At 33.2% G+C, this 23,839-nt stretch overlaps 1 protein-coding gene across 9 annotated transcripts in view; it reads left to right on the plus strand.

The window, feature by feature from the left end:
* Positions 1 to 23,839, plus strand: part of Ack-like (activated Cdc42 kinase-like) — a 75,484-nt gene that overhangs the window by 32,171 nt on the left and 19,474 nt on the right. For all 9 annotated transcript variants that reach the window (XM_076462920.1, XM_076462918.1, XM_076462926.1 and 6 more), the window contains exons 2-11: positions 2,836 to 3,110; positions 4,069 to 4,266; positions 4,483 to 4,632; positions 12,180 to 12,371; positions 13,058 to 13,155; positions 14,086 to 14,212; positions 14,378 to 14,527; positions 17,095 to 17,213; positions 17,500 to 17,667; positions 23,101 to 23,240. In XM_076462920.1, the coding sequence (XP_076319035.1) occupies positions 2,880 to 3,110; positions 4,069 to 4,266; positions 4,483 to 4,632; positions 12,180 to 12,371; positions 13,058 to 13,155; positions 14,086 to 14,212; positions 14,378 to 14,527; positions 17,095 to 17,213; positions 17,500 to 17,667; positions 23,101 to 23,240 (1,573 nt within the window). In that variant the 5' untranslated portion in view covers positions 2,836 to 2,879. The remainder of the gene's footprint in view (positions 1 to 2,835; positions 3,111 to 4,068; positions 4,267 to 4,482; positions 4,633 to 12,179; positions 12,372 to 13,057; positions 13,156 to 14,085; positions 14,213 to 14,377; positions 14,528 to 17,094; positions 17,214 to 17,499; positions 17,668 to 23,100; positions 23,241 to 23,839) is intronic.

Raw genomic sequence — 23,839 nt, forward strand, 5'->3', positions numbered from 1 at the left:
TATATTTGATTTCATATGGGTTCTCGGTAAATATGGTTGTGGGGTACATGTCGCTTTTTAGTTTATGTATTTTCTTTAATTGAATTAGTTTACACTGTAATAATTGTTTCTTGTTCAGAGTCTCAGTGGTTTGTTTTAAATATAGGTAACCCAAGTGACTAATATGTTTTAATACTGAGAGAGATTGAAGACAAATGACTCGAATAATTCTATTTTTAAAAATTATTTTAGGGTAACATGGTAGTGCTTGCTGAACGTTAGGTTGATAATCAAATGCAAAAAATAAATGAAAAGCTTAGCATTCTTTTAGAAATTCATTGTATAATAAATTCTATTACAGTTATATATATGTTTTTTTAACATTCCTGTATAGTTTTAATGTGTAGGAAGATTGAAGAATAATATTGGAACTTTATTATGTAAAAAAAAGAACAAAGCTTCAAGTTGTCAATGTGTAGAATGAAGAATAATAATGGAACGTTATTATGTAAGAAAAGAACAGAGTTTCAAGCAGTCATTGTGTACTTTTACAGATGAATAAGAGATTTATAATATGACAAATGTTTTCAAAAGTTGTGGTGGAACTTCAATTTTAAATGGGGGCTAGGATTTAGACAGGAATGTAATAACAAATATATTACTGTCTCTTTCTGCATTGTAGTAAATGTTAAAGGTACTTACTTCATTAGTTACATCTGGTTTCAGTAAGGTTAAATCTATACTTTCACTGATGTAATTAAAACCTGTATCTTTTACATGAGATTAATCTAATTTTTATCTCCAAAGCTTTACATACTGTGACAGAAAAAACTTTGACTTATCACAGATTCAAATGAAACACCACTCTAAGAAACAACAAATAAAGGAAGCATCAGGTTTTAAATAAAATTTATGATTTTAAACCCTGACAAAATGTTTTAGATGTTAAGTGTGTAGCATTCAAAGGTAACTAACTCATTTGTTCAAAACCTGTGTTAGTAACAAATAGTATGAGGAAACTAACTCATTTGTTCAAAACATGTATTAGTAACAAATAGTATGAGGTAACTAACTCATTTGTTCAAAACATGTATTAGTAACAAATAGTATGAGGTAACTAACTCATTTGTTCAAAACATGTTTTAGTAACAAATAGTATGAGGTAACTAACTCATTTGTTCAAAACATGTATTAGTAACAAATAGTATGAGGTAACTAACTCATTTGTTCAAAACCTGTGTTAGTAACAAATAGTATGAGGTAACTAACTCATTTGTTCAAAACCTGTGTTAGTAACAAATAGTATGAGGTAACTAACTCATTTGTTCAAAACCTGTGTTAGTAACAAATAGTATGAGGTAACTAACTCATTTGTTCAAAACTTGTGTTAGTAACAAATAGTATGAGGTAACTAACTCATTTGTTCAAAACCTGTGTTGGTAACAAATAGTATGAGGTAACTAACTCATTTGTTCAAAACCTGTGTTAGTAACAAATAGTATGAGGTAACTAACTCATTTGTTCAAAACCTGTATTAGTAACAAATAGTATGAGGTAACTAACTCATTTGTTCAAAACCTGTGTTAGTAACAAATAGTATGAGGTAACTAACTCATTTGTTCAAAACCTGTATTAGTAACAAATAGTATGAGGTAACTAACTCATTTGTTCAAAACCTGTATTAGTAACAAATAGTATGAGGTAACTAACTCATTTGTTCAAAACCTGTATTAGTAACAAATAGTATGAGGTAACTAACTCATTTGTTCAAAACCTGTATTAGTAACAAATAGTATGAGGTAACTAACTCATTTGTTCAAAACCTGTATTAGTAACAAATAGTATGAGGTAACTAACTCATTTGTTCAAAACCTGTGTTGGTAACAAATAGTATGAGGTAACTAACTCATTTGTTCAAAACATGTATTAGTAACAAATAGTATGAGGTAACTAACTCATTTGTTCAAAACATGTATTAGTAACAAATAGTATGAGGTAACTAACTCATTTGTTCAAAACCTGTGTTGGTAACAAATAGTATGAGGTAACTAACTCATTTGTTCAAAACATGTATTAGTAACAAATAGTATGAGGTAACTAACTCATTTGTTCAAAACATGTATTAGTAACAAATAGTATGAGGTAACTAACTCATTTGTTCAAAACCTGTATTAGTAACAAATAGTATGAGGCAACTAACTCATTTGTTCAAAACCTGTATTAGTAACAAATAGTATGAGACACAATTAAACAAAAACTTGTCACTATTATTCACAATACCCTACTAATTAAGCTATTACGTTTGTTTAAAGTTTAATCATTAAAATATATGATAATTTAGGATATTTTTACGGTATATTAGTAATCATGTTAGAAAGTTTGACTTTGTTTTTTGTACAACCACCTCTAAAATATACGAGTACTTAACGTGAAATACAGACTTACATTTGTATGTATAATATGATAGGAACATTAGCATCCTTAAAAGATAGGTTATTCAGTACAAAATGTGTAATGGCTCTAAGAGCTCAGTGTAGTTTTAGACTGAGATAAAACATAGTTATAACAATGTGAAAACTGTATTGTGGTTTGTCTGACATATTTCTTGTAGTCTTAATGTCTAAGTTAGATTGTCAAGAATAAATATAAGTTGTGATGAATAGAACTTTTTATAGGAGATAAAATCAGACTAGAACACTGATATGAAATATTTTCTATACAAGATAGGATTAGTTTAGAAAATGTATTTAAACAGTATAATATACATGGAACAAGTTCAGAGTAGGTGCATAGTCTGAATATAATTTTCAGTAGAATAATTCTATATAGTGAGCTGTCATTACTTTTTGATTCCAGTTTAATGTTAACATATTATCAAGTCATATGACTGGACTCTGACCATGGCCATACCTACACCAGCCTTGAGCCTGTATGAGTTCCTTTCTGAAGCAGAGCTGTCACAGTATTACAGTCTTCTCAAGAATGACCTGAAAGTGACCACTGTAGCTCAGCTAAAGTATGTGGAGGACGGCGATCTCACACAGTTGGGAATGAGTAAACCTGAGCAGCGACGACTACGCAAGTATTTCCAGAAGGTTTACCCTCAGACCTACCTCAGAAAGTTTAAAAATGTGTGTATTTACTGTCTGATAATTGTTCTTATGCTGAGCTTCAGGTTAAAGGTTGTTACTTTTATAGATTAATTTTTTAGGAGAACTTTTTTTTCCAGTTGGCATCTTTGTAGAAATAAATACTTTAACAAAATATTAGGGTTTAAAGTTTCTTGTATGTATGAGAGAAATATTTCCAGAATCTGAAGCCTTGAGAAATACAGTATGTTAGCTTGGCTTAGTAAACACTTTCACATAGTAGGACTTTTTTTGTAAGAAAGCATTTTTGATAGCTAGGTATGTTAAACTGCAGATGTGGTAAATTATAGTTTATTTAGTGTTATTTAAAACTAGCTGTAGTACCTGTCCTGGATGGAAGCTATGTAAATTCATAATTAATGAAAGGTTATCTCAGGATATGAAAATTTGCTTCTTTTAGATGTAATTGTAGAAAATGCACACAAAACTGCAAAACTCAAAATGTGAAACTGTAAATTTGTCTGTTCTCTGCATGGACCCAACAAACTTTCATGCCAGATTTGGTGAAGTCCATAAAAAGGGACAAAGTAGTGGTAAAAAGTACCCATAACAATTACAAATTGCAAAATTGAAAATTTGTATGCATCTCCCACGTGGACCTAACGAATCTCAATACCAAATATTGGGGAAGATCCATCCACGTTTTGCAGAGTAATTACATGGACAGGCAATAGACAGTGCTATTATATTTATATAGATTAGGATATGGGTTTTGCACTGTGTGTTAAGTGTTTATTTTTAGAACACATAAACACCAATGTGGATGTTTACATTTCAAATTTTTACTTCCAAAATTAAACTAATTCACAGCTTAGCAATGTAATGGTGAATAATCTTTATTATAAAGTCTTTAATTAAGAGGGTCTCAACTTACTTTGATTAAATAATTCTTTACAGTATAACATTTCTTGAAATATTGCTTTTCTTGGTTTTTTTCCAGATGATCCTTCCAAAGTCAAAAGATAACATAGATCGCAGCTCAATTGTATTTTTAGACTCTGTTGCAGACAGGAACCCTGTTCGTGTACCCAGCAAACATATTATCCCTGCAGACAGTATTATAATAAACAAAGAACTAGGGATTGGTGAATTTGGTGTTGTTCAGCAAGGTGTTTGGACCAATGAGGATGGAGAAAGGGTTAGTGCTAATCTTACAAAGTATTAATTTACAGATTCCCATGTGGTTGAATAAAGTAATGAACTGAATTTAGTGAATGTGATAACTAATTTTATATGTAAGTGTTTTATATAAACATACTGTTTAATTCCATATTTTATGTAGTTATAAATAAAATTCACAAGTGCTATGTTTAAGTAAAAAATTTTTAACCTCAATCATTTTTCTTTATGACAGATTCAAGTGGCAATTAAGTGCCTCAGTAAAGACAGGATGCAGAACAATCCAATGGAGTTTCTAAAGGAGGCTGCAATCATGCACACTATTGACAATGAACACATTGTACGGTTGTATGGAGTTGTCTTGGACACAACTTCGTTAATGTTGGTCAGTTGCATTATTATAATAGCCATTAATCCAGTGATGGTACTCTGTTACAGAGATTATTAAGCTCTTATTCACTAAGTTTATAACAAACATAAACAAAATAAAGATTTCTTAGTCAAAGTTTAATCTGGTAGAGGTTAAACCTTTCACTTTTATCCAAATATCGAAACAATGTTTGTGATTTCCATTAACCATTTTTGAAATTTCTATAAATAGAATACATGTGTTTAACTTCTGATAATAATAATAATAAATTTAAAAACCAAATATCATTTAACAAACTGGAAAGAAATTAATTAAAAATTAAATTTGGACTAAATAAGTACAGCATACCAGGTTAATTATTCAGTTTAAAGGTAATGACACTGAAAATCTATTTTAAGGATATTGGAATGGACATCTGTTTTAAAGGTAACAGGACTGGACATGTAGTTTCAAGTTAACAGAACTAAATATCTGGTTTAAATATAATGAGGCGGTAGTTTAAAGTTTAAGGGGGTCTGGACATGCAGTTTGAAGATAATGGGACTGGACATGTATTTTATAGGTAGGTGGACTAGACATCTAGCTTATCAAACTATTTGTTGTAACTGGTAATAGGTAAAACCAGCATTGTGAGTTTTACTTGGGAACTCGAGACTGGCATGTACATTTGAGGAAGCCAATACTATTAATAAAGATGTACAATTTGTATCTAGTGTTTGTAGGTTGGAGGCTATCATAAGTAAAGTAGAGGCAATAGATAAAGAGAAGGATAGACTGTGGGAAATGGTAGCAGGATGAGCTAAACTTTTACATGTAAGGGATACATCAGTTAACAATGACTTTCAGGTAGTTAGAAAGAATAATATTAGAGTAAGAAGTAGTGAATTTAGTTATAATGATCCTATTATGCTGAACAACTTGTTTCAGCCTTTGGCTTGTATAGTTGAAGAACTGTTAGAGAGAAGGAAAACAACAGGATTAGAGATGGATGTGAATAATAGGGAGGTTATATTTATAGGTGGCTCCTTAATAAGACATGGATAGAATAGTCTGTGGGGTAAATAGGGAGAAAAGAATTAGATTATGCTACCTGGATGTATGGGTGGAAGATATAACTTCTGATGTGCATATAAGGGGCTAATGATGTAGGAAAAGTTGGTCAGAATAGCTAATTCATACCTACAGGGGGCTGATAAAGGCTTTTAAAGAAAAAGGCTCTTACTTAATTGTGTCAGGGATACTGTTGAGAATTAATTGTGGGAATGAAATTATGAGTAGGTCACTAGGATTAAATGCTAGGCTTAGGTTAATATGTAAGAATAAGTAGATAAGGGCTATTAACTCAGCTGTAAGATAAGGTTTAAACTAGTACTAGCTAATGGTGAGGGTGTGAATAAACTAAATGCAAAAAATTATATATGATGTAGAGAAGTTTATCGTAGGAAATGAGTACAGAAGTAATTCTAAGAATAGGCTTAATTGTTACTATTTAATGTTAGAACTATAAGGAATAAAATGACTATGGTACTGGCAGAAATGAATGATTTTGATATAATGGGAATAGCCAAAACATGGTTAAATGTAGATGATTTTGATGACAGAAATTTTGTTGAAATACATGGTTATAGGTTATTTAATAGAGAGAGAGTAGTAAAGAGAGAGGGAGAAGTGGCTTTATATGTAAAGTGTAAGTTACATCATGTTGAAGTTGAGGATATTAAAGATAATAACAAGGACATTAAATTCATTTGAATTTCTTTTAGCAGGTATAAAAGATTCATAAAAAAGCAAGAGCAATTTAAAACCTTCCCCAGAGGGGAAGGAAAAAGTTGTTATTCTCATGTTTTCTGTTGAACTCTTAGGCTGGATAAATTGGCCCACCTTTTTTGTTTAATATCTTTAAAATAGCTGGTCAAATAACATTTAAAATATTTAACAAAGTTTACTTAAGGAATCTTGTATCTTTATTGTATCTATGGTCATGAATTAATACGTTGGAACCTTGTTAATTTGTATATAGTTTATCCATATCTCAGTTTCATGGACAAACCTTCCATGAAAGATGTCATATTTTTTCTCACTCATAATTTTTTTGTCAACACCAAATTTAATTGAATCATAAAAAAAAAAAAGGGAACAAAAGTGGTGAATATGCACAAGTTTTGGACAAAGACAAACTTGTAGAAGATGGTTACTTGTCCTGGTCTACCTGTCACGCATCTGTCTAGTCACCACTTCCAAGGTTTCCAGCCATTGCAGTACCACTTGTACTGTTTCATGATTATACATCCTCTGAAAATCATCATAAAATCTATCTAATAACTAAATCCTGGCCCTGGCACCTATCATAGTATTGGACCAGACACTATTTGCTGTAGGTAAGCATATTCATTGGGAACCAATCATATCTGTGTGGAAAGGACACCTTCCTTGTTTTGATGGGTACAGACTGAAGTCACAATTCTAGGGAAAGCACCCACTTTTGCTTTCTTCTGTGGGGGGAGTGTGGGTTGAGAAGAAATCAACTCTTCCTGTGTCTGCAGACAAATGCTCAGGTACAAGTTAATAATTCAGGACTGAATATGAAGGTATTGAATGGAGCTCCTATAGTGAATGTGCTCACACCTAGAAAATCTAGAACATTTGAATAGTATACTAAATATGTAATATTGGCTTATTTGGTGAACTAAGCCCATAATGTTAAGAAAGTTGATCCTGTTTATGGGGTGGAAATATCAAGAACAGTCTCAAACAGTGCACCAGAAAAGCATGTGGGAAAGAAGTCTGCAGGTTGGTTCATCAAGGGATAGCAGTTCCAGGACACTGGCAGAGTTTTCTTTATTTAGACAAAAATAAGACATAACTATTTATGTATGTGGGAGATGAGATTGCAACCTTGGATGTAGCTGGTGTGGAGTTTGTGTCTGCGTACAATGAAGATAATTTTTGTTAAACAACTACACATAAACTAGGCCTTGCACCATTCAGTCATGAGGGTGCTGCTCCATGGTACAGGTAAAGGACATAGAAATAGTGATGATCAGAACTGTTGACATAGATTTTGTGTTCTAGCCATATCCTTCATCCCCAAACTGAATGTTGAACTTTTGATAGACTTTGGTGTTGGGAAATATTTCATGTACATGTCAGCTGATTTACTGGGGTTGGTGTAATGTCAAGCATTACTCCTGTTTAATGGTCTGAGATACAGCACCAGTATTTTACAGAAAGGGAAAGAAAACTGCCTTTGACAAGTGAAGTTTACCCAGTGGTGACAATTTATTTTTGTAAGTTATCTACAATATCTCAACAAATTGCATCTAAGGATACAGCATTGAGAGATGGATTTTGCTTCTGTGTAGCCAAACATGCCCTTTTACACAGGTGAATGTTTACTTGCATATCATGTTTGAAGAACTAACTGAAGTTCTTGTAGTCTATTAATTTTCATGCAATAAAAATATAAACATGTGTATGTATGTAAAGCTTCATACATCAATATTTTATGAGTGTAATAATGACATAATCTACCAAACAATAAATCATAAGTTCTTTTCCAGTAATACATAATATGTGAAGTTTTATTACAAGTGAATTCAAATAAGTGAAATTTTTACTAGTCAAGGTCCATTCTGTATAAGTTAGAAACTCAAATGCAATCTTAAGTCTGCTGAAGCGTCCAATACCTTGAATATATTGAATAAACTATTTTAAAAATTCCAACCTGAAATATTGATCTTATAAAGATGAGATGCATTCTATTGAACAGACAAATATATCATTAACAGTATGAAAATAAGGTCTTTATAGCAAGATCGTAAATATCTCTTGATTGCATGTGAATCTCTATACAGAAAAGTACCAGTGTACTAAATTTTATGTTTTTTTTATCTAGATTTGAACATTTCTGTGCTTATCTGCTGAACTGAAAGGTTTTATTGAGAATTTGTTAAGAGACCACCAGATGATACTGAAGAAATTAATAACAAACATTACAATAATATTAAGATTTTAGCTGTTAATGAAGTCATAATTATGGGTGGTTTTAGTTTCAGGCATATGAATTGGGAAATGCTAGAGTCAAATCATTAGGGAGAAAGGTTACTGCAAACTGTTCAAGATGGATTTCTTCACCAATTAGTCAAGCAACGTACTAGAAATAATGCTGTTTTAGATTTGTTCTCAACTTCTAATATAGAAATGGTTGAGAGGGTGGGTACTGGGGAAACATTTGAATGCAACTGATCATTGCTGTGTATTTTGTTTGATGTTTTACTGCATATGAAGATAAGGAATAATATTTTATTTTAATTTCAAAAAAACAAATTTTTAAGGGATGCAATAAGAATTGCTTGTTATGAATTGGGTTATTTGGAGACAATGAGCAAATGTGTAAACATTTTAAAGATATATTTTTAAATATTCAAGACAAACATATTTCTTAGAGAAAGAAAAGGGCAGCTGCAAGTATAAAACTGGGTTGACGCGGAGGGTGCAAGAAATAGTTAAATAAAAGCATTACAAATTTAAGAAATTTAAATTGACTGGTGTGAATTAGAACCTTAAGTGGGATGTATGGTTGAAAAATATAAAGATTAACAGTAAGGATTTTTTTAAGTACATTAAGGTTAAACATAATGTTAGGATAGGGATAGAACCCTCGAGGAATGTTAAGGGAAGGCTTGTATCTGATGATTATGAAATGGCTTGGATATTAAATTCTACCTTTTATTCAGTTTTTTGTAATTGAAGGTTTAAGCAATATTCTACATCTTCAACAGTTTATAGATTCAAAACAAGGTTAAGCATTTATAGATTGAAACAAGGTTAAACAATGCAACTGCATTAATTCTGAACTGGTTAAGAAAAACTCAAGTTTAAAGAATGACGAGGCTTCTGTGTCAGGTAATAATTTCCCAAGGATTTTGAAGGGAGGATAAAGCTTGGATATGTGAGCATTTTGCTACTGTTTTCATTAGTCCTTCAATAGTGGGTAGATATCAAAGATTGGAAGTCACTAGTTAACTGCTATTTTCAAGGAAGGTTATAAAAATTGTCCCAGTGATTATATGCCTGTTATTCGTACATGAGTTGTGGGAAAAGTTTTAGAAAGTCTGATAAAAGATACATTACAAAGTCATTTAACAAAGTTTATAATTTTATTGGATAGTCAACATGGTTTTACTGAGAGAAAGGTCATGCTATACAAATCTTTAAAAATGTTTTGAAAATGTTACTGCTCCATACGTAGATGAGGGTAAAGGTGTTGATTTAGTGTATCGGTATGTTTAGAAAGCATTTGTCAAAGTGGCATGTAAGACTTATTAAAAAATTATCTATAGAGATATTGGAGATAATTTAGTTAATCTGATAAAAGAATGAATGGATGAAGAAAGCAGAAGGACTTTATAAAAGGAATTTAGCCAAACTGGATGAATGTCACAAGTGGGGTACTTCAGGGCTCAGTGTTTGGACCATTGCTATTTTTGTTTACTTTAATGACATACGTGAAGGAATTTGTTCATGGCATCAAGATCTTTTGTGTTGCTATATGTGAAGAGGATGCTGCTGATTTACAAAAGGATTTAGATCATTTAGTGAGTTAGCAAATAAATGGTAGATGGGTTTTAATTACAATAAATGCAAGATAATTCATGTGGGTTATCATAATTTGAATTATAAATGTAACTTGGATGGGAATATCCTTAACAGTGTGCTGTTGCTCATGGTAAGGAAAATAGGATTTTAGGTTTTAGGAAATATTGAATACAAGTCTAAAAGTTATACTTTCATTGTATAGATCACTGGTTAGGCCACATTTGGAGTATTGTGTTTGGTATTTGGAAGGACATTGAACTGTTGGAAAGGGTTAAAAGAACAGTTACTAAAATGGTACCTGGGATTGAAAGGTTGTCATATTAAGAGGGATTAAGGTCCTTAAAATGGTTATCTCTTTAAAAAAAAAGTTAGAGGGGATATGATTGAAGCATTTAAAGTTGTATAGTGTTGATGCATTATCTTTTTTTATATTTAACAGTGAGAACAGTGTTATTATGGGACACAAATATAAATTTTGGTAGGGTAGAAGTCATCTTTTGCTAGGTTGTTTGTTTTTTTCTAACAGGTTGGTTGACTTTTTGAATAGGTTGTCTTTGGGTGTTGTGGGGAGGGCAATAAATAAAAGTGATTTTAAGAGAAAACTTTAGCTATTTTAGTTATAGGGCTGGACCTAAGACACTGTTGTTTTAGTTATAGGGCTGGACCTAAGATACTGTTATTTTAGTTATAGGGCTAGACCTAAGATAATGTTATTATAGTTATAGGGCTAGACCTAAGATAATGCTATTTTAGTTATAGGGCTGGACCTAAGATACTGTTATCTTAGTTATAGGGCTGGACCTAAGATACTGTTATCTTAGTTATAGGGCTGGACCTAAGATACTGTTATCTTAGTTATAGGGCTGGACCTAAGATACTGTTATCTTAGTTATAGGGCTGGACCTAAGATACTGTTATCTTAGTTATAGGGCTGGACCTAAGATACTGTTATCTTAGTTATAGGACTGGACCTAAGATAATGTTATCTTAGTTATAGGGCTGGACCTAAGATACTGTTATCTTAGTTATAGGGCTGGACCTAAGATACTGTTATCTTAGTTATAGGGCTGGACCTAAGATACTGTTATCTTAGTTATAGGGCTGGACCTAAGATAATGCTATTGTAGTTTATAGGGCTGGACCTAAGATAATGCTATTGTAGTTATAGGGCTGGACCTAAGATAATGTTATTTTAGTTATAGGGCTGGACCTAAGATAATGCAATTTTAGTTATAGGGCTGGATCTAAGATAATGTTATTTTAGTTATAGGGCTGGACCTAAGATAATGCAATTTTAGTTATAGGGCTGGTCCTAAGATACTGTTTTTGTTTGTGGTCTCTAAATATACGTCATGAATGTGTAGGAAGAAAAAAGTGTTGGAGTCCTTTTAATGTAGCCAGCATCAATGTGTGGGATCAAAAGGAAAGTATTGGGGTAGCGTGTATCGTTACTAGCATGAATGTGCAACTAGATAATTTAAATTATTGTGTTAGTATATAGTAAATCAAAGAATAGTTTGCAAAGAAATGATTGAAATAAAACTGTTTGAGGAAGAATTTTAGAAATTGTATATAACTGCTGATTTAAGCTTGTAAAATTGAATGTGATATATTTTTGGATTGTATTAGTATATATATTTTAGAATATTACTGAAAGGGGTAAAAGATGTTCAAAGTAGTAGTGAATCAAGGTAGGTTTAATAGTGTGTTGAAGAACTAGACTTTGGCTTGAACTTTAAAATCATGCAGAGATAGACTTGGATTGTTAATTACTGATGAAATTATAAATGTCATCTATTTAAAAACAAGTAGCAGTATAATATTTAGTATTAACTGTTAGAACAGGAACAAATAACTATAAAAGTGGAAGAATTACCTTAAAGATTTTTTTAAGATAAGGAAATTTTTAAGTATGAAGTTGATAAGTACAGTATATATATGTACATATATATTTTTTTACTTAGGTAACAGAACTTGCACCATTACGTTCCTTGCTGGAATGCCTAAAGGAGCCAGATTTGAGGTCTAATTTTCCAGTAATCTCATTATGTGATTTCACCTATCAGATCTGTGACGGTATGCAGTATTTGGAAAGCAAACGTCTTATTCACAGAGACTTAGCAGCACGGAACATTCTAGTTTTTGCTAAAAACAAAGTATGTTTTTTTATTATATCAGAGCTTAATAATAGAAAACTTGTTTAGAAGAGCTTACACAGAATCTTTCACAACTTTTTTAGCCTTAGTTTTTATACCAGGTAATTGCTTGCTTTTTTTATGATACTCATTAGATGTTAATTTATGTTCAGTTAACCTCTTTAATTGTATTTCAGTGAAATCTAAATTTTATGAATAATAAAATGAAAATTAAGACTTTGGCGTGTTTCAAAATCACAGTGTTACTTATGTGAGAACATACCAGTAAATTATTTGGATAAAGCATCTGAAGTCAAATATGTATATGTACTTCAGTATAGATAATATACAGCAGTTGTCAATTTGGTTTTTTGCTCTCTACTTGTTTTTAGAAGATCATTATGTGGAATATATTTGTGATGAACTGTATAGTATAAAATGTATAATTTAAACATTTTTGTTGACAGTTCTACACTAGGCTATAGAGAATGTACAAGTATGGAATCCTCTATGTATCTTCAGAGACTACATGTATTGGAATATATTCATTTTTAGCTGAATCCTTTATCAAATTCATATTTCTGAAGATCAGTGATCTTTGTTTTCTAATGAGAACCATAATCTAAGGAAACACATTTTTTTCTTTTTTTCTAAACCAAATCATATGTTTATGTATTAGTTTTTCTCATTTGTTTTTATGTTTTCAGGTTAAAATCAGTGACTTTGGTTTGTCTCGAGCTTTGGGGGTAGGAAAGGATTATTATCAAACAAATTTCAATGTCAACCTTAAGCTCCCAATTGCATGGTATGTGTGTGTGTGTGTGTGTGTGCACTTTCTTTGGGAAATAATAAAATAACAGTTTCATGATAAACTTTGTAAGAAGCCTCTTTTGTGTTGATTTAACAAAATATAATTAATTTGTACTTAAATTTTGTTGAATGGGGAGGGTATTAATAATATTATTTGTTCACAAAATTCTTTAATAAAATTGTGCACAATTTTAAAAATTGCATCTGTTATATTTTTATCTGAGCAGAAACTTCAAAATTAAGGCCCTACCATTATGATTAAAAAGTTTTATGTAAAAAAACAATGTCAAGTTGGAAAAGTAGTTTGCAGTAAGGCAATTATAAAAATTCTTGGAGTTAAAATTCTCATTAAGTTTAATACAGTGCTGTTTTTATGAGCAGTGCTTAAATTTTATACAGTAGCAGTTTATTTTTTTATCATTAATTATGCCATAAGATAAAATTAATTATTAGTTCTTTTTTAATTTTTTATATGAAATAATGTAAAGAGGTAAACCTTCAGATGGTGCACCAAATGCAGACTTTCAGGTGGCACAAAACAGTGACAAACACACAGATAGTGCACAACAGTGTTGAACTGCCAGGTAGCACATGCTACTAGTAGCATAATTTTGTTAATACATTCTTATTTCAGTGTCAAAAAGTAATGTGAAATGTTAATTAATGTGGCTAATTCTTAGACATGTCAGACACCCATTTAGTATATGAACATATTTTTTGGATAATGCTTGTTGGTATTTTTAACTTGGAATTGTTTTACTTAGAAAAAATTAAATTTTGTTTTTATTAGATATGAACTGTGCCACTTATTTCTTGCTTTTTAGCAAATGTGGTGCAACTGCACAGATTATTAATGCTTAGTGTTTGACTAGATACACCTGATTAGATGTATAAACTGTTTACAGTTTTTGTTTTCCTTTGTTAGGTGTGCACCTGAGTGTATAAACTACTTGAGGTTTACATCTGCAAGTGATGTCTGGGCATATGGTGTGACTTTGTGGGAAATATTTAGCTATGGTTTTCAACCCTGGGCTGCTTTAACTGGACAGCAGGTTGGCTATTTAAGTTACACTCAGTACCCAATAATTTATACATTCTACAATAGAACAGTTGGTATCTAAAATACAGAATGGATAACATAATCTTATTGAGTAAATTTTTAGTCTAATAGAGGACAAAATAATTTTCTCATGATAAATAATGTTGTGTTCTATCAGATTCTGGAGGCAATCGATGAGCCCAGCTATCAACGACTTGAACAACCTGATTGTTGTCCTAAAGAATATTACTCCTTGATGTTGAAATGTTGGCAACACGATGCCAACAAAAGACCAAAGTTTTCTGATATTCTTCAGTTGTTACCTGAGGTAAGTGGTATTAGTCTTTCATACTGAAACATGGGCAAAATAAAAAGTGTAAAATTGATATTAAATATCTATAACATCTGACAGTTACCACCTCAATAAACAGCAACAAAACACCGACTATTACTGCCTCGATAAACAGCAACAAAACACCGACTATTACCGCCTCGATAAACAGCAACAAAACACCGACTATTACCTACTCGATAAACAGCAACAAAACACCGACTATTACCGCCTCGATAAACAGCAACAAAACACCGACTATTACCGCTCGATAAACAGCAACAAAACACCGACTATTACCGCCTCGATAAACAGCAACAAAACACCGACTATTACCGCCTCGATAAACAGCAACAAAACACCGACTATTACCGCCTCGATAAACAGCAACAAAACACCGACTATTACCGCTCGATAAACAGCAACAAAACACCGACTATTACCGCTCGATAAACAGCAACAAAACACCGACTATTACCGCCTCGATAAACAGCAACAAAACACCGACTATTACCGTACTCGATAAACAGCAACAAAACACCGACTATTACCGCCTCGATAAACAGCAACAAAACACCGACTATTACCGCCTCGATAAACAGCAACAAAACACCGACTATTACCGCCTCGATAAACAGCAACAAAACACCGACTATTACCGCCTCGATAAACAGCAACAAAACACCGACTATTACCGCCTCGATAAACAGCAACAAAACACCGACTATTACCGCCTCGATAAACAGCAACAAAACACCGACTATTACCGCCTCGATAAACAGCAACAAAACACCGACTATTACCGCTCGATAAACAGCAACAAAACACCGACTATTACCGCCTCGATAAACAGCAACAAAACACCGACTATTACCGCTCGATAAACAGCAACAAAACACCGACTATTACCGCCTCGATAAACAGCAACAAAACACCGACTATTACCGCTTCGATAAACAGCAACAAAACACCGACTATTACCGCCTCGATAAACAGCAACAAAACACCGACTATTACCGCTTCGATAAACAGCAACAAAACACCGACTATTACTGTCTCGATAAACAGCAACAAAACACCCACTATTACTGCTTTGATAAACAGCAACAAAACACCGACTATTACCGCCTCGATAAACAGCAACAAAACACTGACCATTGCCATTTCTCAGAGTGGTACCGTAACATGTAGTCATTGTAATCTGTCTGGGCAGTGGTACTGTAACACATGAATCTGAAGTAGAACATCAAGTATTAGTAGTAATGCACAGTGTTAGAATAAAGAAGATAGCATGCAGTGCCAAAATCAAAATGAAAATTAAACACTTTTGTCTAAACAGCCAGTGGGGGGGGAAGCAAATCAATTAATGACGTATTTTTGTGTTGCAATGTGGGATACAAATAAAAAATTAAATAAATGAACTGTGTGTACACTTTATTCAGTTTGCATGGTATGTACAATGCTCACAGTGAGCATATCTTGGAGCCTCTGAAGTGAGCTAAAACTGCATTCACCTTCTTTCTGTGGCTGACCTAGCTGAAAGTATCTGTAACAAGTAAATGAAAATTGTACAAAGTAAAGTAGGACAAACTTGTTTCATGGAACAGTGAGTAACTTTTGTCAGATTGTGCAACAGTAAGCAACACACCAGGTTGAACTTAGAACATTATCTCAACCATATTAATAGTATGTTTCATATTGGAATTAAGAGAAAAAATTTTTTGTAGCTCTAAAATATGTCTGTATATGGATGGTTAAGATTTACAAACTACACCACAATTTATTTGGTGAAGCTTTTTAGCTGCGACTTACAATAAAAATATCTCTAGAAGTGTCAAGAATGTGTGCATGTGTGAGTAAGGATGAGAGACATTGATAAATTTGTTACTACAGGCTCGGCATGGCCAGGTGGTTAAGGCACTCGACTCGTAATTTGAGGGTCACGGGTTTGAATTCCCGTCACACCAAACATGCTCGTCCTTTCTGCCATGGGGACATTATATTATAATGTTATGGTTAATCCCTCTATTCACTTGTAAAAGAGTAGCCCAAGAGTTTGCAGTGAGTGGTAGTGATTGGCTGCCTTCACTCTAGTCTTACACTGCTAAATCAGGGACGACAAGTGCAGATAACCCTTGAATAGCTTTGCAGGAAATTCTAAAACAGACAAACAAACATTTTTACTCCATTTTGTTGGTTTGATAAAGGTTGTTAACAGTGACATCTGAGGGAAAGTTGAAGAAAGTGTGTAATATGTCAGTTGCACTATATCTGCCATATCCGATTCTAATGAGTGGGTCACTTGTTCTATAATATATACTTTATATAAACTGCTGTAGTTTTGATTTCTGTGGTTATTTTCATTCTAGATTTTTAGTTTTAAAGTAGAACTTTTAACATGTATAATTAACACTGTGTTAGTATAGTAGCTTGAATCCTGCCATCTACTGGTATATAGATAAAATGTTTTTAAGGATATGGATTTGAGTGAACTTTTATGTAGCATGGCTATTTCAGAAAAAAACTTTTATTGACTTACAGAATATGATTTGTTTTTATTTTAGTGCAAACCTGAGCAGCTGCAGACAGTGAAAGATTCCAGTGACACTTCTATAACACCTAAGCCTAAAAAAGATTGGCTTCATTATAAAGTTGGAGATGTAATTACTGTTTTAGACAAAAAGTAAGAACTATTTAATTATTCAAGCAATTTGGAAAAATATCCTATATAAAAAAGCTTCATCACAAATAAGTAAAACATAATTAAATTATATAATTACACACTTTGGAAATGCTGCAAAGGATTATCTCATAAAGTTATAATTAGATTGTTTAGCTACAGTAGTAACTAGCTGTTATCTTTGTTTTCTTGTACCTTATTCTTTTCAGAAACACTCCTCTCCAGTAAGAGCTTTAACTTCAAAAACTCCATGTATATATGTGGAACTAAAATATGTTTATACCAACAGGCCATTATCTGATTGTCCAAATCTCTGGAGAGGCGTTCTCAACAGTGGTAAAACTGGACTTTTCAATCCTGCTAACACTGTCACTTACCTGGGTCAGAACTTGCCTACTAACAGGCCAAATTTCTCACGTACAGGTAGCAAGGCTGGTCTTTATTCCAGTAAACGAAGGTAGGCATCAAATTTGCAATCTTTCTCTCAGTTAATGAGTGTCTTCAATGAACATTTAAATTTCTTCAATTTAAAATTTATTTTGTCAACTATGCTGTCCTACTATTACTGCCAGTAACTACTTAAAACTTGAGTTTCTGCCATTCTGTGGTGCTTATTTTTCTGGGGCTACTTGTGGTTGTTGTGTATTTTCATTTTTAACCTAATTGTTTTAATTGTTTGTTTAATTTCCCACCTGCATTGTTAGTATGATAGAACTGTTTAATTTTTCCACTTGCATTATTTCTTTCACAGGATTCAGTTTTCTATTGGCCTAACCTCAACATTGTTTCTTTCACAGAATTTAGTTTTCTATTGGTCTAACCTCAACATTGTTTCTTTCACAGGATTTAGTTTTCTATTGGCCTAACCTCAACATTGTTTCTTTCACAGGATTTAGTTTTCTATTGGCCTAACCTCAACATTGTTTCTTTCACAGGATTTAGTTTTCTATTGGCCTAACCTCAACATTGTTTCTTTCACAGAATTTAGTTTTCTATTGGCCTAACCTCAACATTGTTTCTTTCACAGGATTTAGTTTTCTATTGGCCTAACCTCAACATTGTTTCTTTCACAGGATTTAGTTTTCTATTGGCCTAACCTCAACACTGTTTCTTTCATAGGACTGTTTTAATTTTTCCACTTGACCTAACTTCTGTAGTGTTTTTATGACAGAAGGTTTTGATTTTCCAATTGGGCTAACCTCTTGTATGAAATGCTATACTTTTACAAAAATGGAAGTAATAAATTTTTGGATGCTTTAAAACATGAGTGGTTAATTTTTTGACATATAAGATAATAAATAAGCAATTGATAGTATGTAAGTTTACTAATTATTGTAAATAGAGGTTGAAAATAAAATTACAACAAAAGTGATGCCAGTACTTTCTTTAATATTCTGATTAAAAAAAAGATATATCCTATTATATGTAACATGAACCTATGTGGATGAAAACAAGTATCATTATACATCTTTTAGGAAAAGGTTTGGTGTCTGTTCTATTATTGTTTTGGTCATTTTACTATATTATTATAACGAATCAAATCTGTTCATTGTTCTTGCTGCAAGTGACAGTACCAGTTAGTCCCTCTGTTGTTTTGCAATGTGACAGGAATAGTTTCTGAAGGTGTTTTTTGTAAACAGATACCTGCAAGGTTAATAGGGTAACTGAATTTAACATAACATAGTAAGTTTTGTACAGTAACAAATACGACTTAAACTTTCCTGTTAGTAATTAATACACCAAGATTTTTTATGTATTCCTATTCACAAAAATCATTTGTAATTTTTGTAAATGCAGTGCTTGGCTCAACACAGGAATACAGTTTATCACTTCCTGGTGAGCTTAGCAGCGATAAAATAACACACACACATTAGGCCTATAAGGCATTATAAAATCTGTACCATATGATACATGTAGCTACATCTAAAATTTCAAGTAATACTGTTACAGGTAGTTTTGATACATAAAAAGTTAAACTACATGTAGAGACATTTAAAGACAACAGGAAGTACTTGCACTGGAAAAGCTAAGTGTCATTGCAACAAAGAACCCGAGTTGTGCCTCCTTCCCATCTTTTGCTGTAAAGCGTATGAGAAGTGTTTCCAAAATAGTACTACCATGGACCTCACAAGTAAAGCAGATAAGGTTTTTTTTCCTTACTGACCGTGATTCTTACAACCCAGGTCTTTCTGATTTTAAAAACAATGAAACACGTTGTCTTCAGTGGGTTTTTTCTCTTAGTGGAACATGGATGTCCTTGCCACATCCCCTCGAGGAGCCTACCAGAGAAGGCTCTGTACTTTCAGTTTATCTCCTTTTGGATGTAACCATCCCCACACATGTTTACTGTGTGTAGTGAACCATGAAGGGGAGGAAAAGATCCTGATGGTTGAGAGGTCCAACTCTAATGCACCACTTTATTCAAATGGGATTAAAGGGGCTTGCTGGCTCTCCCAGGTCAGTAAAGAAGATTCACTCTGGAAACACCTTCACCACAACTTGCCAAACTCATCTTGAAATCAAAGGCCATTGGAGATATACCCATTGAAGTTACTCTCCATGGAACTTTGAATTCTTTAAGAGGAGTTACAGTTGAGAGGGATTTATAGAATATTACTTTGCTGGAGACCCTTGCTGGTTTCTCCAGTCAAGGAATTTCTGTGGTGCACCAAATCTCCACTCACAAAGACAGAATTATGATACCAAGTAATGTTCTGTTACTGACATTTACATGCTTCTGCCACAGTCAAAGCATGGAGTGGTGGCACTGCTGGTTGATCAGCATGTGCACCTACCCTATCTTTGCCACTCTATACACCTATGGAGGCTGTAGACATGTGTTTCTTTGGTTTGTACCATCGCTATTTGTTCTCTCTATCTAGCTCCTAAAGAGACTTTTGATCAGTCAGACCTTGATGTTCTTATTGAGCAGTTACTGTCTCCCTTTTTAACCTGGGGGATTTTAATGGACATAATCTCCTCTGAAGTGGTCCTGATATTGATGGGAGGGGTTGTTCCATAGAGTGTATGCTCTAAGATTACAACCTTTCTCTCTTCGATACTGGTTCTAATACTTATTTTCATGCACCTAGTCAATCTCTTACTACTATTGATCTCTGTATCTGCTCCTCTTCATTTTTCTCTACTTTTCTTGCATGGTTGACAGTAACCCACACATCAGCTATCATTTTCTTATTTTGAGAGAGAATGGCCATGGTTGATGCCACCTACCCAATGGAAGTTGGACCAGGTCAGACATCAAAGCCAGAAGGAATCTTGGATTAAATACACTTATAGCATCTTTTCTACCACCAGTTCCAAAGTCATGTGGGACAAGATTTGAAAGGTCAGTGGATAGTATACTTCTGACCTCATTTGATCTTGCTCTCTGATGTCCAGAGCATTTCTGATACTCTTGATGAAAGCTTGCATATAGCACTTCTGCTTCATCTCCCACCTTCTTAGCCATATAGGCTAAGATATAGATATATCTTAGATATAGGCAGAGCGATCGTCTCTTTCCTTTCAGGCTAATCGTCCACATGACTATAATTGCCCATTTACTCTGGTAGAAATTAAGCTTGCTCTGTATCTCAGGATGGCTGGTATGGGTATTAACACTTACTAATAGAGCAGAAAACTTTTTTTTTTTTTTTTTTTTGTTACTGGGTAAAGAATATAACTGTTCCAGAAATAGTGCTATACCACACAGGTGGGCCTTGTATTTAATGTTGCACACCTACTATTTTCCATAGTGGTTGGTCTCCACATGATTATTTATTTTTGCACTTTCACCATCCCCCCTACCTTTCCAATGTGAGATTTTGGTTATATGAGAGTGTGGGTTATACCATTTGAGAAGTTTAACTTCTAACACATTAAATGTATTTCTGATAGGTACTTGTGTCCACTCACCTACTTTCCACTTTTCATCCCTACTGATTTGCCAGTGTTTGGGGGTTTGTTCATGGTAATGTTTGAAACTGAGGATTGTGCTGAAATGTCTGAGGGAACTATGTGCTAGTATAGAGGTCACAATGGGATTGGTGGAAGGTATCTATATGATTAACAAATGTGATACAGGAATATATGGGTATAAAAGACTGGTGCACTGTTTATAAGATTTACCAATGCCTAGAGCATAAATAAAGTTTGAGATTGCTATGGATGTTGAGGTAAGTACCTATTGGAAATGTTTTTATTGTTAAAAAATGTTACTTTTGGTAAAGAGTCCTTTTGATATATAGAGGGCCTAGGGCTATTTTTGGACTGCCCTTCATCTCTTATGATGATCTCTATTTCTTTTCATCTGCTCATATATTGACTTCAAGTCAATTTTTGACATCAGGAGGTTCCTTTCCTTTTGGTCAAGGGATCCAAAGAGGTTATTTTTGATTCTGTTAGAGGTTTATGTTCTCTTAATTTTGTATTTTAAAGATCTGCTTGTAGTTGTGTCTCCATAAACGTATGATAATAACCAGAGTGGCTTTACAGACCTTTTGACAATCCTGTGTTTGTAAGAATTAAGAATTTTTGTTTCCTAGTTGTCTTCCTTGTCCTTCACATAGCTGTAGATTTCCATCTTCACTTGACTTTCTGGCTGGTTCTGTATATCATGTATACAGTTGACACCATGATGAAAAGTAGGGTTTTTTATGAAGGAATCCAAACTGCATTCACAGTTACCTTGGGTCCATACACATTTAAAGAATGCTAATCAATTTGTTAAAGAACAGCTATGTGTGAGAACAGTTTGAAACCATAACTTTGAGAGTTCTGCATTTGGTGACTTTTCACACTCATTAGACTCTGAAACTGGGAGTTTGTTTGCAGCAATATCACATGTATGTCTGTGAAGGGTTCATCAGTTTCATCAGTGTGCCTTTATTGCAATGATATCACATACACGTTATCCATGGTTGCCATTTGGGATGATTGTTTAGGGTCTTTTTACTTCCTTGTTTCTGTGTAAGTTTCCTCTCTGGAGGTTGCTGTGTTGCTTCGATTTAAGTTCTGTGTTTCATCTTTGAAGGTCTTTTATCTACTAATTCTGTCTTGGAAATGAAAGGCTCCTCTCTAATCTTTTATTCCCATTTTACCTTAGGTAGGGGGTGATTGTAAAAGAAGGTAACAATAGAGAGGATATTGTATTTAAAATGAAAATTGTAGAAGTGAAAGTAAATCTTTAGAACACCTTTACTTTTTTTGTTCCTGCCCATCTCACTTAGATTTATGAATGAGAGTGATTGTGACCATTTTATACTAAACTGTGTGAGGTCAGTATGATGTTGGGGCCTGGCATGGCCAGATGGTTAAAGCACTTTGCTTGTAATATGAGGGTTGCAGGTTCGAATCCCCATCACACCAAACATGCTTGCCCTTTCAGCCATGGGGGCAATATAATGTGATGGTCACTCACACTATTTGTTGGTAAAAGAGTAGCCCAACAGTTGGCAGTGGGTAGTGATGACTAGCTGCCTTCCCTGTAGTCTCACACTGCTAAATTAGGGATGGCTAGCACAGATAGCCCTCAAGTAGCTTTACACGAAATTCAAAAACAAAGAAATACAATCAATATGATGTCAAAGATTCTAACAATAATGGGTTTGCAATATAGAATAATATACAATAATTTATAATAAAAATAAAATATAATATTACAACAAGGTTTTGGAGGTTAGAAATAGAAACAGTGGGGACAGAAATAAGTAAAGATCATGGTAGATTTGCTTGGTTTTTGTTTGAACAGTTATAAAATGTTTATTTTAACATGTCAAATTTTTTTCTGATTTTCTAATTACTAACTTTTGACAAATAATTTAAAGGATTTTCATTTTGTTTTAAAAGAAATATTTTTTTGGAGATATGTCACTAGCTTTTCTCACAACAGGATACGGCCAGAAATGATATCAGGACCTCAAGGAGATCTAAAACACACAGGGCATGTTGGATTAGATGGAGCATTTTTTGGAGATATTTCATTTCTTGGAGACAAATATAACCAACTACCAAGGCAGATTGTTACACCATGTTAGTAGTTTTATTTGTTGTTTTTATTTGTAGCAGAATTAATTGTAGTATGTTACAAATTAGAATCTCGGCATAACATATTTCACGTCAGCTCCTTCACACTTTGGACTTTGAGAGATTAGCCATTGAGAGAAGCATACACAATTTGTTATTTTGTTATACTTGCAACAGATAGTATTGGTTAATCTTCCTAAGAAATTTACATGAAACTACTTTGATTTTAAATCTATATTTATAGCTGTGACACTACATACATTTTGTGTGTTTGTATGTGTGATAAACATTTCAGTATCTAGCTTAAGTTGGGGTAGAAAATACAGCAAACTTGTGAATTACTGAGGTTGAAATTTCTTAACTTGTGTACAAAATCAGTAAGGGAATTTTGTAAGAAATCTGGTCCCAAAGGTATAACAAAACATTCTACAAAGACTGAGCATTTAAAGGAATGAAAGCCTACATATATCTCCAGGATGAACTATTTTCCAAGATCACTCCATTTTGTTGGAAAAGATCTAAGTGATTGGTGAAAACTGTTCGTATTCTGCAAAACAGACAAGTGAGAATTGGAATAACCACAGAGATGGACATTTATTTTTTCC

Source organism: Tachypleus tridentatus, chromosome 10 (assembly GCF_004210375.1).
Source record: "Tachypleus tridentatus isolate NWPU-2018 chromosome 10, ASM421037v1, whole genome shotgun sequence".
Classification (NCBI taxonomy): domain Eukaryota; kingdom Metazoa; phylum Arthropoda; class Merostomata; order Xiphosura; family Limulidae; genus Tachypleus; species Tachypleus tridentatus.